This window comes from Eublepharis macularius, chromosome 1 (genome assembly GCF_028583425.1).
Source record: "Eublepharis macularius isolate TG4126 chromosome 1, MPM_Emac_v1.0, whole genome shotgun sequence".
NCBI classification, from domain to species: domain Eukaryota; kingdom Metazoa; phylum Chordata; class Lepidosauria; order Squamata; family Eublepharidae; genus Eublepharis; species Eublepharis macularius.
The window spans coordinates 212,933,642-212,949,477 of record NC_072790.1 but is presented as its reverse complement, the minus strand read 5'-3'; the positions used below and the strand labels follow the sequence as shown (position 1 = coordinate 212,949,477).

Below are 15,836 nucleotides of genomic sequence, written 5' to 3'. Positions count from 1 at the left end.
ATCCAAAATTATACCCCAGCTATTAAACATCAGTTCAAGTATCTTAACAGTGCAATCTTACGCAATTTCTCTAATTTAAGACCTCGATAGACTGGAGTAACTCTACATAGGATATACCATCTATATTTTAAATAGAGAGAGCATTCAACTTACTTGTCCTTCAGTCCCTGCTTGCTTTGTGACACATCCAGAACCATTCCCAACTGTTTTTTTCAGACTCTCGTCCTTCAATTTGGCAGAGGGCGGTTCTCCAGTAGGAAGTGCTTTGTTTTTAGCCTCAAGACCTGAATATTCGAGATAAACAGTATTACATCATACTAGTATAGCTTGAAGAACTTCACTCACAGAACAGAATTTTCCTGCCTCCCTCCTTCCACAGCAGCCCACTGGAGTTCAGGGGAATCCCCAGGAACAGCTCAAGGCACATTGTGAAAATCTGCAGTAGGACAGGAAAATAAGCCTAAATAAATAAATCACAATACACCTCAAACTGTCAAAATTGCCTTTCTGCTGGAGGAAATCAAGCACTGAATCCAACCCAAAGATCTAGAATCTTTATCCCTGAGGTATTTTTAATAGAAAAAGACCTCTAGCTGAGTGCAAAACAAGACTTGGATAAAGTCATGAAGGATACTGTGTGATTTTTTATTTCTGATACTGAGTTGGGGACATCTGGGTCAGACAAGCCTTCTCTCCACTATTTCTATCTGACCTTAAGATTTTTCTTTTCTCTCCTACCACCCCTACAGCATCCAAAACAGCTACAACCAAGGACAGGAGTTAAGGAGCACAAAGATACCCCCATTAGATTTCTCTTTGGATGAAAAGGTGGGTTTTATTCATGCTCAGAATCTGACAAAGTGACACAGTCTGAACAACCACCTTTGCAGATAACCAAAGGGGACCCCTCCTCCCCACTGTTTGCTCTGCATTTTTCATAGAAGCCATATTTTATGTTTTCTATCAGCTGAAATAGCATATTTATTGTCCTATAATAAACAGCAACATGCTGTATATTTTTAAATATGTGTATGTTAAATACTTGAAGATAATCATACCTGCGGGCACTCTGGGAGCATGTTCAACAAGTTCTTTAGTTCCTGCACTTTCACTCAGACGTCCTGGAGATTTGTGTGCACCGTCAGAAGATCTCACTTTATCATATGACTTGATGTTTAAGGAGAAAGACAGAGTAGTACAAAAGTAAGGTATGAGTCACACAAACCAACTAATTTAGGTAACACATATTGATATCAAGAGGAACAGGTTGTTTTGCCAAGACTAATTATTTTCTCCAGTCAACTCACATACATAGGCCATTCATGATACAGCCACCATTACTTAGGAAGAACATAAACTACTCACTCTAGATCTCCCCCATTCTAGCAAGTGTCTCCAAGTTACAGTATACAATTCAGTTCACACAGAGCAGAGTTCACGAGTCTGCATGAATGTATATATACTGGGTTATATCCAACTAACCATGAGCAGAACTCCATTCACAGACCTCAACATCTCTACCTCCCCCTCCCAATGCAGCCCACCATACTCCTTAAAATACTGTCCCCACAGTTCAGAGTCCCCTCCCTCCAAATAAAACAGTGCAGGGCACAATGAGGGGTTTGTAGCTGGAGGGGGAACAAGTAAAAATGCCCTCTCTCCAACCACAGCAGAAAACCACCACTGATGCTGTATAATCAATACTTAAAATGTGCTTAGAAAATACAAATTAACAACAAAACATTGTTAGAATACTGCATTAGATGCTATTGCAACAACTACAGCAGCCTTCTGAGACAAGCCCTTTTATTCACTCAGTAAAGCCTGAGAAACACATTATTATTTATGTCATTTACATTCTGCCTTTCTCACACATGTGAATGACTGAAGCCCTGATTGACAGAACCAATGTCAGGATGTCAATTCTTTAGCCAGAGCAACGCCGTGTTAACTTGTGTTATAACCAGTAGTTGTCTAGTTTTCCTCCCTCCAGGCCCAGGTGTCGTCCAGGCCGCTCATATCCATGGGAGCGAAGAGACTTATCTATCCAGTCCAGCCAACGACCTTGATGTCCTCATCTTCTCATGCCTTCACAGACAGGACTAGGGGGGAGGCTGGGAATGAGTGTTTGAAGTATTGTAACTTTCATTTTACATGCCATTCTCAACAAAGCTTTCATTCAGCCAAGGGCCTCATCAGCCCTTGGATTATGGACACCTGTATCATGAACATAGTCTTTCAATAAACCTTTTGGAATCAAGAAACCTTGTGCTTCTTGGAAGAGGGGGGAGACGAACTCTGGATAACTGGGATTGCATAGTCTGACAACCAAGTTCGAAAAAGAAGTTGTTATCAGTAACAGCTCCACCACATCCACATTGTAGTTGTGTTCAACTGAATCTCAACATACCTCTTCAGTTCTCTTCCTTTCTTGCTCTAGATCATATTCTTCTTTTGATTTCCTGAAAATTTGAAAACAGAGCAAAATGTAATGCTCATGTGTGCAACGTATTTCTTAAACAACCTGCTCACACAAAACACAAGAATTCTCATACTCTCCAGATACTTCGCAATCGCAAATTCCCATATGATGAGGTAGCATAGTATGTCAAGGGTTCCCTTTATAAAAAATAGAATGTTAATTATTCATTGAAGTATAAACTTACGAACTTCCTGTGAAAGAGCTGGGCAGGCACCTAATCCTGAACTATGGGCTGCCCCAAGAGAATTACTCGATCATCTCTTCTCTCCCTCTCACACAGAGTTAAACTAACTTGTCTGTGAAATAACAGGCCCACAACATTCAATTCCAAATGTGTGGCATTCACTGCCTGTAACATCATAATGTCCTGGCATATGTCAGTGAATAGGAGCCTGATCTCATCAGACTCAGAAGCTAAGCAGGGTCAGCCTTGGTTAGTAATTGGATGGGAGACCTCCAATGAAGACCAGGGTTGAAGAAGCAGACAACGGCAAACCACCTCTGATAGTTTCTTGCCATGAAAACCCCATCAGGGATCACCATAAGTCAACTCTGACTTGAGGGCACAACACACACACAGGATTCTGCTAATGTTAGCTAAGGGCTCTGCCAAATTCTCATCATCACGTCAGTACACATATTCATGGGAGGAATCTATAGCAAAATCTATAGGCAGAAACTGTCTTCTTACCTAAGAACCTCCCTCAATATTTTCATTTCTTCTTCTTCTATTTCAGTGTATGCATCAGACCCATCCATCAAGCAATCAGGTAGCACACCTGTTTTAAAAATATTAAGAACCAGACAGAATGCAGTTTCTAAAGATGAGGTGTGAACTATTATCAATTTTAAAATATGCCCGTCAAGCCTGGGCCAACATTTCAGAGAATCCTGAACAGCATTTTTGGAAGCAATTTTATTTGCTGTGTTACAGGACCTATCAAATTAGTGTGATGTAAGAAATTTCAGTGAATTAACATATGAAATAACCTTTGTTTTGCCCTCTCAGGGCTTTATATTTTGCCTTCTTTTTCCATGTCTCATTGTTGCCTCTCTTGCCCCTTTGCCAGGGCTTTCTACCCAAATTATAGGATGGTGTCATAAGCAATAGCTCAGAGAGATGCCTTGGTAGGAACAAGGGACTAAATACTATGCTACTGGGCACTGTCTGCTGATGTAGATATGTGCCTACTAGGGAGTTTCCCCACCAATAAACATGCCATGGAAGTTAGTTAAGCTTTATTTCAGATAGAGTTCATCTCCGTGCTTGGTTTTATGCTTGGAATTTTTCTGCCATCATTCCCTATTGTATATGATTCCCTGAATGTCCTGTTATTCATTATTGTAGTTTGCTTAGTGGATATCCTAGCTGTTGATTATATTTTCACTCGTCCTGTGTAATCTGCCTGGGATCTCAGTGAGAAAGGTGAAATAACAACAACATCTTCATCTTGATATTGCACCCACAACTCATCGATGCCCTAAAAAAAGTCAAGCCTAGTCACAGCAAACAAAGAGACAAGAATAGTTCTCAATGACTATTCCTTACCATTTCTTTCCTGAATTATTTTTATGGCCTGCAACTGCATTTCAATATTTTTCTGGACCATCATTTCTTTAAACAATCTGAAGTCTTCTGCTGCCAATACTGGCTGTAAAATGGCCTGTGTGCAAAAGAAAGGGTATGTTCTATTTTATAACATTCATCAAATTCACCCAAACAATTCAATTGTAGTTCTACCTCCTGCACAGCTATCCTCCACCCTAGGCAGTGCAAACCACTCCCTATCTAAGATGCCATTCTTGGAACCTGATCTGATAAAACAGACTGATACTTTACCCCTAAATCACAGACCTCTCTAGAGGGCCACTATTCACAGCTTGCACAAAAGACTACACATTTGGGTGTATTTTGGTTCAGCTCTAGATTTTAAGTTCTAGGGATAGAATCACATTTTAAGTCCTTGATTTTAAGTTCTAGGCGTAAAATCACATTTTAAGTCCTTGATTTTAAGTTCCAGACGTAGAATCACATTTTAAGTCCTTGAGCATTTGATTGACACCCCAGTCCAATACAGCCAAGAGCCATACTACTTCAACTGGCACACTGAGTAGCTGTGCCAGCACAGCATACCCTGAGCATAAGGAAATGACGATCTTAACACTATGGTGGCCAAAATCATCATGAGGACTGTAAATATAATGACCCTCTCCAAACTATTCTCCATGCCCAACACCTTTTCATCCATAGAAATCCTTCATATGGACACAGTACTGCACTGCGTGGAGGGGATATTGCCAACACAACAGTAGTGATTACTGGCTCAGCCTCTTGAGTAAGCTGACTGTATTTCTGCAATGTTAAAAAAGACAACTTTATTAGATATCTGGAGAATAAAAATTTAACTATCTTGAACCAAGAGGAAAGGAAGTTATGTATTAAAATATTTTTAACACAGCTAGACAAATATCCGAGGCGACAATATTCCATAACAGAGGTGTCACCACAGAGAAGGCATGGATCCTACCACTCCACTGAGCAAAGTATGAAGCCTTTGTCCAGCCTAAGGAGTGTTCTGGAAGAGCCATTGGAAGAGCCATTTATGTTGGAGGGAAGGCACCTTACAGAAACTTCCTCCAGCCTAAAGCTGGATCCACAACTACATCTCTGGTTGCCACCGTCCTGAGGCCACACTAAATAGCACCTCCAATGACAACCATCACTGGCAAATGGGTTGAGCTTCAAAAGATAAGAACCAAGTAAGGTAAAAACCACTTTGACTTGTATCTGAAAACAAATTGGCAGTCCGTGTAGTAATTTTAAGACTGACAATCTATTGCATCTCTAGCATTATACTCAATAACCTTGTTGCCACATTCTGTGCCCACTGAAGTAGCCAAACGTTTGGATTATTGTAATGTATTCTAACTTTGATGTCAGAGCTTTCTCAAGGAAAGGCCACAGCTGGCACAGCAAATGTTACTGAAAGGTGCTATGTGCCGTAGAAGAGATTAAGACTCCATCCAGAGATATGGATCTAATAGCACCTCTCTCATCCCCAGTTGCAATTCTGCTCTACAATTTCATTTAGAACAGAAACCCCAATTAACTGTTTTATCAATCAACAGAACCGTGTAATTTTGCAAGAATTTCATTGGATTCTTTCATTAACATGTTTAGATCTCGTGTTAAAATTCAAGCATCTGTATCAGTTCCTATTAGTCAATAGCTCTGAATTGGGGAAGTTTATGTGTATACATTTCTTTTAAATGGAAATAGATTGTTCGGTGTGTTTATAAACAAGAAATTTTGTTAGGAGTGTGCCATCTGGGATTCATGAATCCGCAAAATAGCTGGATTTATGCTGATCCAGCATAATTCAAATATAATAACAGTGTGTTTATCTACCACTTTTCTAGATCCCAGATCGCATCCAGAGAGATGAACTGTGATGGGTGTCGTGGGCTGGGTAAGCACAGGCAGGATATTCTGAGTCCGGTCTGAGGTCGGTGCAGGAGTTCAAAGCCAGGTGAGAGTTTCAAGTCCAAAGTCCAGAATCCGAAAGCCAAGTCAAGAGGTCCGTAGGTCAGTTACCAGTCAGAGCAAGGGCTATCCAGAAGCAGAGTCAAGGCACGGTCCGGAGGTCACATGGCAAGGGAAGGGCAGGGCAAGGCTCAGCAAAGTGGTCGCAGCAGGAACAGGATTCTGACATGTTGCTTCCACACCTCCTGGCTGTCTGTGGCAGGCTTTTATATATAGGCTGGGCTTGCAGCCAGCTGCTTGGGAGCTATCCTGTGCTTATTCCTCATCACTCTCAACAAGCAGCTGGGATCTGGCCAGGAGGCATGCACTTTGCCTCCTTGCCTGCAGTTCAGTTGTCAGCTTCCGTCTACGGTGCTCAAAGGGTGGAGGTGAACCTGGAGGGCTGGGGTCAGCTAACTACGTTTCATCTACTGGATCAGAGCTGGAGGGTGTTGGTCTTTCCTCAGCTGTTGGTGGCGCTGGCTGATCAGCAGGTATTCCCTGCTGGTCAGCTTCTGTTAGCTCCCCTTCCTCTGAGGAGTCCTTAGCTTCTGGATGTTCAAGGCTAGCTGCACGAAGCTCCTCTCCCCCTGAGGAGTCCTCACTATCACTCAGCCCTGGCTGACTCTCGACAATGGGCTAGATTACTTGGCTGGGATAAAAAACAGACAGCAGAGCAGCAGCGAGCGAGAGGGCAACGTCAGCAGCGCAAAGTGGAGGCAAGCCTCGAGAGCAGCACAAGGCCAGCAAGGGAAGGAACAGCAGCCAGCCCAATGAGCAAGAGGGAGGCAAACCTCACGCAACAGCAGGAGATCAGCACAAGTCTGGCAGAAAACAGGATTCCCATCCTGCCCCTCCATCCTCACCCAAGCGCCAAGAGCCCTTCAAGCAGCCTATGGCATTAAACCCTGTGGCTCCGGCAAGCACCTCTCTTTGCTTCACTAAAGATTCTCTGCTGCTTTTACATTGGGGTTCTCTAGCCTGACATTGGTTCCCTTGCTTCACTTTGGTTCTGTTGGGCTTTGCTGGTCAGCTTGCATTGGAGAGGGACTTCGGATTTGGACCAGCTTTTGGCCATGAGTTGCCTTTGCTTAAGGCCTCCCTTTGCCTGGAAAGCCTTGACAATGTTTCCCTGTAGGAAACAGTGAAGAATGGCTGGAGGCAGACTGTTCAGGGGCCCACAGAATTGGTCCTCAGGGTCCAATCTTCCTGAAATTTGCAGGGAGGGCCTTTAGAAGACAGGAAGGAGAAGGTTCCCTGCAAATTTGGTGTTTTCTTGAGAAATGCCCCCCAGCCCTCTCTCTGATAGTTTTCCCCATAGGGAAATAAATGGCAGGATAAATTTAATTCAAAGTATTGGCTATCATATACAAAGCTCTTCACAGCCTTGGTCCAGCCTACCTACAAGACCGCCTCTCTACCTATGATCCTCCACGGCAACTGTTCATCTGAACAGGCTCTCCTGCAGGTACCACCCTGCACATGGGCAAAATCAATAGTTGCCTATACATGTGCATTCTCTGTCGTGGCCACTATCCTATAGCATGGTTTTCCTGAGGAAGTCAGGAGAGCCTCCACTCTCCAGGCTTTCCACAAATGATGCAAAACTGAATTATTCAAAAGGGAGGTGGTCCCAAAGAGATGCTTCACTATGAGATAGGGACCATAGACTTCACCACTATGTTGCCTTACGTACTAGCTGTTGCTTTAAGTATGCGCTCCTATGTACTACATGTTACTTTAAGTATGATCCTACTGGGTAATTCTATGTTGTCTAATGTTAGTCTTAGAATTGCTTATGCTGTTTCAGCATTTCTTCAACTCAATATTGAATTTCTGCTAATGTTATATCTTTGTAAACTTGCATTTATTTACCCTATGGCATTCTTTACTGAAATGACCTTGATATTGACTATATTAATCTCACACTATGAAATCCACCTTGAGTATCAGTGAGAAAGGTGGATTTATAAATGACATCAAATAAAAGAAAGAAAGAAAGAAAGAAAGAAAGAAAGAAAGAAAGAAAGAAAGAAAGAAAGAAAGAAAGAAAGAAAGAAAGAAAGAAAGAAAGAAAGAAAGAAAGAAAGAAAGAAAGAAAGAAAGAAAGAAAGAAAGAAATGCTCTAACCAGATTAGAGAATCTGACTCAGATTTCAGGGATACTGAATTTTTTTGGTATCTCTGAACCTAAGATCCAGATCACCCAAATTCTTTTGGTGCACAATCCTAAATTTTGTACAAAATAAAAATCCTATGAAGTGAAACTGAACTAGAAAGCCAGTATGGTGCATTTGCTAGAGCGTTAGACTAGCATCTGGGAAAGCTAGGTTTGAATCTACACTCTGCTATGGAAGCTTGACAAGTGATATTGGACCAATCACACTCATCCTAACCTACCACACTGTGCTGTTGTCAAGTTAAAATGAAAAGCTGCTTTGGGTCCTCAAGGTGGAGAAAGGCAAGGTATAAATGAAGTAAATAACTATATTTCTAGAAAAGAAATTAACTATGTTAAAAGATTTACCTGTGAAGTCCGAGTCTTGGCAAGAGGAGACATACAAGCTTCTTGAAATTTCTCTTCATTAATTCCAACTTCCTTAAGATAACTATCTAACAACTTTTCAACCTACAATGATAAATAGTATAGTTGGTAGATAATCAAGTAAACGATTACTAGTTCTGACATAAGCAGAAATAAACCAAGCGGTTCAAGTGAAGCCTGTCTCTTTTGTACAGTTTCAGTATGTCCCAGAAAGTCCCCCAATGCCTAACAAATCTGAATTTCCTCCCAGCTTCACTTTCTCATCCACATGTTGAGATCTCCAATCTGGTCTGTCTAGATGTCCCTGCACTTGAAAGCAATAGCAATTCTAAGAACTCTACCTTTGAGGTCCTGGACCTTACCTTTCAGCGTAGTAAGTAACCTAATTTTTTCCTTCCAGGACCACACAACCACATTTCCAAATGAAATTGATGCCAACGAGCACCACAACTGCCAACTTCTCCCCAGCACTAACAACCAACCTATCTAGACAGCACATCATGTCTCCAGCCTTCACATCTGGCAGGCAAGTCACCATACGGTCAAAATGCCTGTCACAGACCCCGTTCTCTGTATTCCTAATAATCAAGTCACCTGCCTCCCTGCCAACACCAGAAGGATCTCTTCAGTACGAGACGATATTGGTCCATCATCAGAGGAAGGGATCCCTTTTAAGGGATCACGTCTCTCCTCCTCAGCCTGACACCCTCCAACCTTGAGACTCAACCTCCATGACAGCAGAAAAGTTATCAGCACAGGAGTGGGATTTATCTAGTAGGACCTTGAAATTGATGCTGGACTAGATGGATCACTGATTGATCCAGCAGGGCTCTATTTATGTTCTTAAGCAACCTAGACATTATAAAAGGCATACAGCTGAAGACAAGCCCACATCTCTTTCTCCCCTCCCTCAGTAATATCCGATGATACAAAATACATGACTCGCACTGCATTTCACTGACTGTACGTCGCTACTGCTTGTGGGGGTTAGAAAACTTGAAACATGGTGACATCACATCAACTTTTTTGGTATTACTTGGCATTACTGGGGTAAAAAAACAACACAAGAATGTGTGGGTGGCTGCTTTTGATGGCAATCAAGAGACTGCTTTAACATTTGGCTCTGGCTCTAAACATTGCACAAAGTTACAGGATATAGATTCTCTGACATAGCACAGCAGCAGTAAATTAAGCATACTAGTACTCAAGAAAAATGTACATTGTTCTTTTTTTTAAAAGCTAGCAATAGCTCATCCATAATGGTTCACCAGTCATATTATTTTCTAAAAATCTTACAGAAATTTTTAAGATATCACAACAGAGCATGTATCTTAAAATGTTTGGTGAAAGTGAATTTTACTCACCAAAGCTTTATATTCCTGATGAATCTCAGTGTAAGACAACTTGCTTTCTTCTTCATCATCAAAAACTGAAAAACAAGCTTTCTTTAATATGTAGGCAATTCAAAAATTCTCAGAGAGTAATCCGAAAGAGGCCTACTCAATGGGGTTTACTTACACCCCAGGAAAGTATTCACAGGATTGCACTGTCGGTTTCTAAAATATTCTGCATTCTTCAAATAGTTTTCAAATTATACTCCTAATATGATGAAATTTATCTAAAATGTAAAAAGTAATCACCTACAAAATTACATGGCCTAAGAATAGGCATTATTACCTAAGCTGCAAATAACTGGGCCTTGCTTTGAAACTTATCACATCATCAACACCCTCTCAACCTAGAAACTTTATTTGGACAGACCTCCCTCGGTTAGAGAGCAGTGGCTCAGTGAACGAACTGTGATCTAGGAGGCCCCTGGTTCAAACCTTGGCTCTGCCATGAATACATCATTGGGCCTTAAGTAAGTCACTCTCTCTCAGCCTGTCATCAGCCATATGAGGATTATAATACTGGTCTTACTTACAGAGGTTAGACTTAGAAGAAAATGTATGTGAAGCATTTTGACCATTTAAAGTCCTCATGCCACCTCTATCTACAGAACCGTCTCCGGGTTGAGAGAACGGGATCAACAATTAAAATCACAACCTACACTGCCATGATCCCAACAGGGTTACAATCCACACTTTATCCCATGACTGCTTATGGATCTTTCACAAATACCATAGAAAATTATCTGCATATATGTAGACTCACACACACAGGTACTGCAGATAATATCACAAATGGTGTTAAGTTTTACTGAAATTGTGTAGACACTCAACACCAACAAAACCCAAATTTTATCAAGCAGCGGCGGTCCCAGGCCAACATCATACTGCAGCTTTTTTTAAAAAAAAACCTGCTGTAAACTACTGTCCTTAACATTAAGCAACCCATACAAATCTGAGAAGTACACTGATGAAAAACTAATCAAACAGCTAATCACTCCAAATAAACAAAACATTCAGAAAACCAAATAGTTGAGTATGGACAACGAATACTGATTTAATTTCATACTGCCTGTGGGAAGAACATTCTTCCAACAGAAGCATTCAAAATATTTTAAAGAATTAAGAAGCCTAACAAAAATTGTAAATGTTTCCTGCTGCTCTCCACTGATCCTGAGGCACCTACTAAAAAGTGATGAGGTTAGAGTCCCTTATTTTTATGAGAAGCCTCCACCAACAACAGGAAGAAGATGAATAGGTAATTTCATCTCCAAAACTTCGGCCGCAGTATTCAAAGCAATGTGTTGCAAATTTTATTTTATTTCTTTAAGGCATGTTCTGATGCAATCATTTATTTAAATACTTGTATCCCATCTTTCTTTTTGACTCAAGACATATTCTAGTTTCTTCATATCCTCAGCATAACCTATGCTATAAACTAGCTGCTGATATGTAGATTTACACATAACTAGATCTACACATAAGTAACACAGTTGTACAGATTTTTATATGACAAAAGACCTTTCTGGAACTGGCAACTCAAATTTTAAAAAGTGTTCCAGAATCTGGTGGGAAAGGAATTTAATATCCCCCTGAAAATAATGAAATGCAGAGGTATGATAGCTATACTCTAATGCATTTTAATCCTCAGTTAGTTTATACCTGTGGTTCCAACAAGTCTGATTTTTTGCACATTTTTCATTAGCTATGTCAAGGTGAATTTAAATATGCAATATCATATATCAATTAAAGTGTGCAAAAACAAACAATACTTCTTCATCCAACGACATTCTTCAAAACAATCCAGGCTTCCAAAATGCATCTTCTGTAAACTTGTATTTTCTAGCTGTTCCACAAGTGATAAATCTTTCTGTACCCTTTATACACAAGCTAATAAAAAGATTCTCTGCCTCCACATCCTTTATCTTTCTAAGGAAAATCTAACCAAAGTGGAGACAACAAAAAGACAGCTATAGTCCAGTCAAAAGAACTAGTGGCACAAAAATTACCTATATGATGCAAAAGTGATTTGTGCAAATGTTATTATGCTACAAGATACTCAATTAGAGAAGCTAAAAAAGTACTGAGGAAATAACAGCACACACAGAGCAAGAAACTCCACAATTCTGATCTTACTTAACTAATTTTCTAAAAGCTTCACTATCTTCTGTGGTTTTAGAATTGTGAACAATGGATATTTGTTTCTCTGTCACTTTCCTGCCACATTTTATTCAGGGCTCAAATAACCCTAGCAAATTCCCACACCAATGGACTGTGGGGACTCTGAGTAATTTTTTGCTGTGAAGCTGGGTAAACTTCATCCAAGCAGTGTTGGAACTGAAAAACTTTTTAATTACATTGTCTTGTTCTCAGACCATTGGGGCAGGTAACACAGTAGTTGTCTACTCCAAAGGCAGCAGCTCTCCAATATATGGTTTTTCCCAAAATCCTTAGCAGGTATGAAACCTGGGGCCTTCTACATGCCAAGCACATTGCTCTACCACTGAACTACGCCTCGTCTTACATTACACTGCTGGGCAGTAGGAACCCATGGCCTACACAAAAAAATATTTTAAGAGCAGTTAACTGGAGAGGACGGTAAAATGAGTACTCAGTTTCCTGGGGGTAAAGTGTAGATGACTGGGGAAGGCAATGGCAAACCACCCCGTAACAAAAGTCTGCCAAGAAAACGTCCTGATGTGACGTCCCCGCCATGGGTCAGTAATGACTCAGTGCTTGCACAAGGGACTACCTTTACCTTTTACTAGAGAAGGTAGATATTGCTTTTAAATGGCTAAATTAGCATTCTTGCATTTCAATTGTTTAATGAGGAAGAATTCTGTCTCTTAAGAGTAAAATAATATAATTTAGCATCAACAAACATGGCATCAACATACACTAATGATACCATGACCACTTTCCTTCATGCCAGATCACCTGAGTGTTACATAGTTTGCTATGAGGTATTTTCCAGGGTTTCTAACCTGTTACTTTGTACAGTGTCAGTAATACAGACAGCTACATACCACAGGGCAGCCACAATTTCCCTTATGGAAGAAAATAAGGATAGAGAATGGATATATTGCCTCTTTCTCAGCTACATAACATTTTATATACTAATAGCCAAGTGGCCTACCCCAGCGGATACTTAAACATGCAGATCAGGGCCACTTGGAAACAATACAGATGTTTCAGTAACCTTCCAGGATGCCCCAGGGTTGCAGAAAAAAATGAAATCCCAGAAAAAAGAATTGGAGGGGGGGTTAAATCCCTGCAAAATACTTACCTGAGATTTGTGCATGCACCCCAACAGCAGCAGCAAGACATCAACAAGCCAACCCAAGCCTCAATGCAGCAGCATTAATATGCCCAAGGCCGGACCGAGGAGGTAGTGAGCTGCTCTGAGGCCAGGCATGGCACTGGCAAGCTGCTTCCATCCCTGCTGCAGAGGCAATGAGCCACTCCAAAGCCAGGCACAGTGCTAGTGAGTCGCCCCATACCCAAGGAAGGCAACAAGGTGTGGGGGAGAACCTGGAAAGAGTATCTGGAAAGAGGGGAAGGAGGCACTCGGAAGCATCTTTGGAAGGGGAGGAAAAGGGAAATGGGGGAGGGTCTTTGAGGCAAAAGGGAAGGATGCTCTGTGGGGTGCACAGAGGAAAGATATCTGAAGGGGGGAGCAAACGGGAAGAGTCTTTGTGAGGGAGGGAGAATCTTTGGAAAGTATGGGGGAGGCAAGGATCTTTGGATGTGGGGAAAGAACAGGAAAAGATCTCTGAGAAAAGAGGGGAAATGGAAGTATCCTTAGGAAGTGGAGACATAGAGAAAAATCCTTGTGGGGAGGAACCAGAGAAAAAGATCACTGAGAAGGGAAGGGAGAAAGAACTAGGGAAGGCTATGAGGAGGGGGAGAAATGGAAGATGTTTGGGAAGGGGGGAAACGGGGAAGTACCTTTTGGAGGGGGAAAGCTGAGGCAGGGGGAATGTGATTTCCCCCTCCCTGCAACTGCCTTTCCCTACCTCAGTGTCACCACCACTGTCACACACCCCAGGCCACACACACCCCAGGAATGTTGCCGGACCAAGTATCCCCCCCCCCCCGTCACCCTAACTTAATCCACAACATTTTGTTGCAGGGGTGGGGCACTTATTATTGTTCTAAAGGAAAAACTTATGCATAATGCCATCCAGTAACAGCTGCAATCCTTTGTACTAAAAAGACAACAGTATGGAAATGGGAAGCTTTCCTTTTTAGTTCCCAATAGGGCTGCATGTCTGGAAAGTTTTTAACCTAATATAGGATCAGTGCGTGCATGTTTCATTTGACTCTTAACAATAATGTGTATTTGCATTTCAATACATTTACACAGGCTTGATACATGAACTACAGGATGGGATTTATCCAATTCTGAAGAAAGCAATACCACAAATTGTTAGCTAAAAGTGCTGTGTCACAGGGATACAGTATATTAAGGAGAGAACTGTTTTGTACAACAACCAATACCACAGAGTGCTAGAAACACAGCAAGATCTGAACCTCTTTTCTCACCCATTTAAAATCACTAATCATTATCATCATGATCAAGCCAGTTAAGCATGCCTAAGACCCATTAATTTCAATAGGCGGTGCTATTTGCAGCAATAATTTTTTTTTAAATCAATCTTATATATACTTCCCTGGGAGTAAATCCCATTAAATTCAGTAAAGCAAACTTTCAGTTTTTTTTTTAAAAAAACCAGATCTTCTGCTAAAATCAGTTGAACTTAAGGTATTAAACCTTAGATGGATCGTGCTCAATAATAATTTATTTTTGCAGCTTCTCCTGTTCCCTAACTTGGACTTCTTTAAAAGCAAAATCATGTTTTTTTAGATTTATCCAAGCTAATTTTTAAAGAGGAACCTGAGAATGGGGAGAAAGAAAGGCAGCAGGAAGACCTGTTGAGGATTTCACTCTTAGGTGATGAGGGAACAGCAGGATTTGAGTCCAGTGGCACTTTACAGACTAACAAGATTTTCAGGTATGAGCTTTCAAGGGTAAGAGCTCCTTTCTTCAAATACAGGTATCTGACGAAGGTTGCTTTTACTCTCAGAAGCTTATACCTGAAAATCTTGCCGGTCTCTAGGGGGTCACTGGGCTCAAATCCTGCTGTTCTACTGCAGACCAACACGGCTATCTACCTAAACCTAAGGCAATGAGGGACGCAGCCCCCTGGCGCAATGCAGGGCGCTTGTTCGCTCGCCCAGCCCCTCCTTTCCCTTCCCCCTCCCCCTCCCCCTCCCCCTCCCGGCCCCTCATCTCACCCTCACACTTTTGCTCCACGAACTCCACGATGGGGGTGGACCAGGCGGGGCTGCGGAGGAAGCCGGCGATGCTGTCTACCACCCACTCCACCTCTGCCTCCGCCTCCCCCTCGGCCGCCATCTCATCTCTCCTCCCCTTTCCTTCCCTCACAAACCACGCTCGGAGCGTCGTCCACAGCGCGGGGAGGGGGGAGCGCTGGCGTGCGCTAGGGAGAGAAACCCAGCAATTGTTGGGGAGGGGAATTCCACCTTCCGTCGCTATAGTAACCGTCGTCACAAATAGGCAAGGGAGGGGGAAAATCCACACGGGCACGGTTGCGCGCAACGCCAGAGAAATTAAAAGCGTGCGCGCGCAAGTATACAGGCGCGCGCACTACGCCGCCTCATCATTTCTAGGCACGTATAATCCAGTCGCGCTTTTTCCCAACCTCTTTCTCTTGGCGAAGGAAGGACGCATGCGTGGTTCGCGGAGGGCGGGAGAAGAGAAGCGTCGTCAGCCACCACTGTGGGGCGCGCGAGGTTCGTCCGCTGCCGCTGAGAGAAAAGACTGTTGGCTGACAGAGTGGTCCTGCGGCCTTCCCGCCTAGTCTGAGGGAGAGTC

The 15,836-nt window shown here is 42.2% G+C and overlaps 1 protein-coding gene across 2 annotated transcripts in view; it reads right to left on the bottom strand.

Moving 5' to 3' along the window:
- The window catches only part of CFAP36 (cilia and flagella associated protein 36), a 28,350-nt gene extending 12,755 nt beyond the window's left edge, over positions 1-15,595 (bottom strand). The window contains exons 1-8 of one of the 2 annotated variants that reach the window (XM_054986736.1): positions 15,236-15,595; positions 9,914-9,978; positions 8,532-8,633; positions 4,032-4,146; positions 3,174-3,261; positions 2,411-2,462; positions 1,059-1,167; positions 154-284 (exon numbers count right to left, since the gene is read on the bottom strand). In XM_054986736.1, coding sequence (XP_054842711.1) covers positions 154-284; positions 1,059-1,167; positions 2,411-2,462; positions 3,174-3,261; positions 4,032-4,146; positions 8,532-8,633; positions 9,914-9,978; positions 15,236-15,356 — 783 coding nt within the window. In that variant the 5' untranslated portion in view covers positions 15,357-15,595. The remainder of the gene's footprint in view (positions 1-153; positions 285-1,058; positions 1,168-2,410; positions 2,463-3,173; positions 3,262-4,031; positions 4,147-8,531; positions 8,634-9,913; positions 9,979-15,235) is intronic. The other variant, XM_054986745.1, reaches the window with a different exon arrangement.
- Between the last annotated feature and the right edge of the window lie 241 nt (positions 15,596-15,836).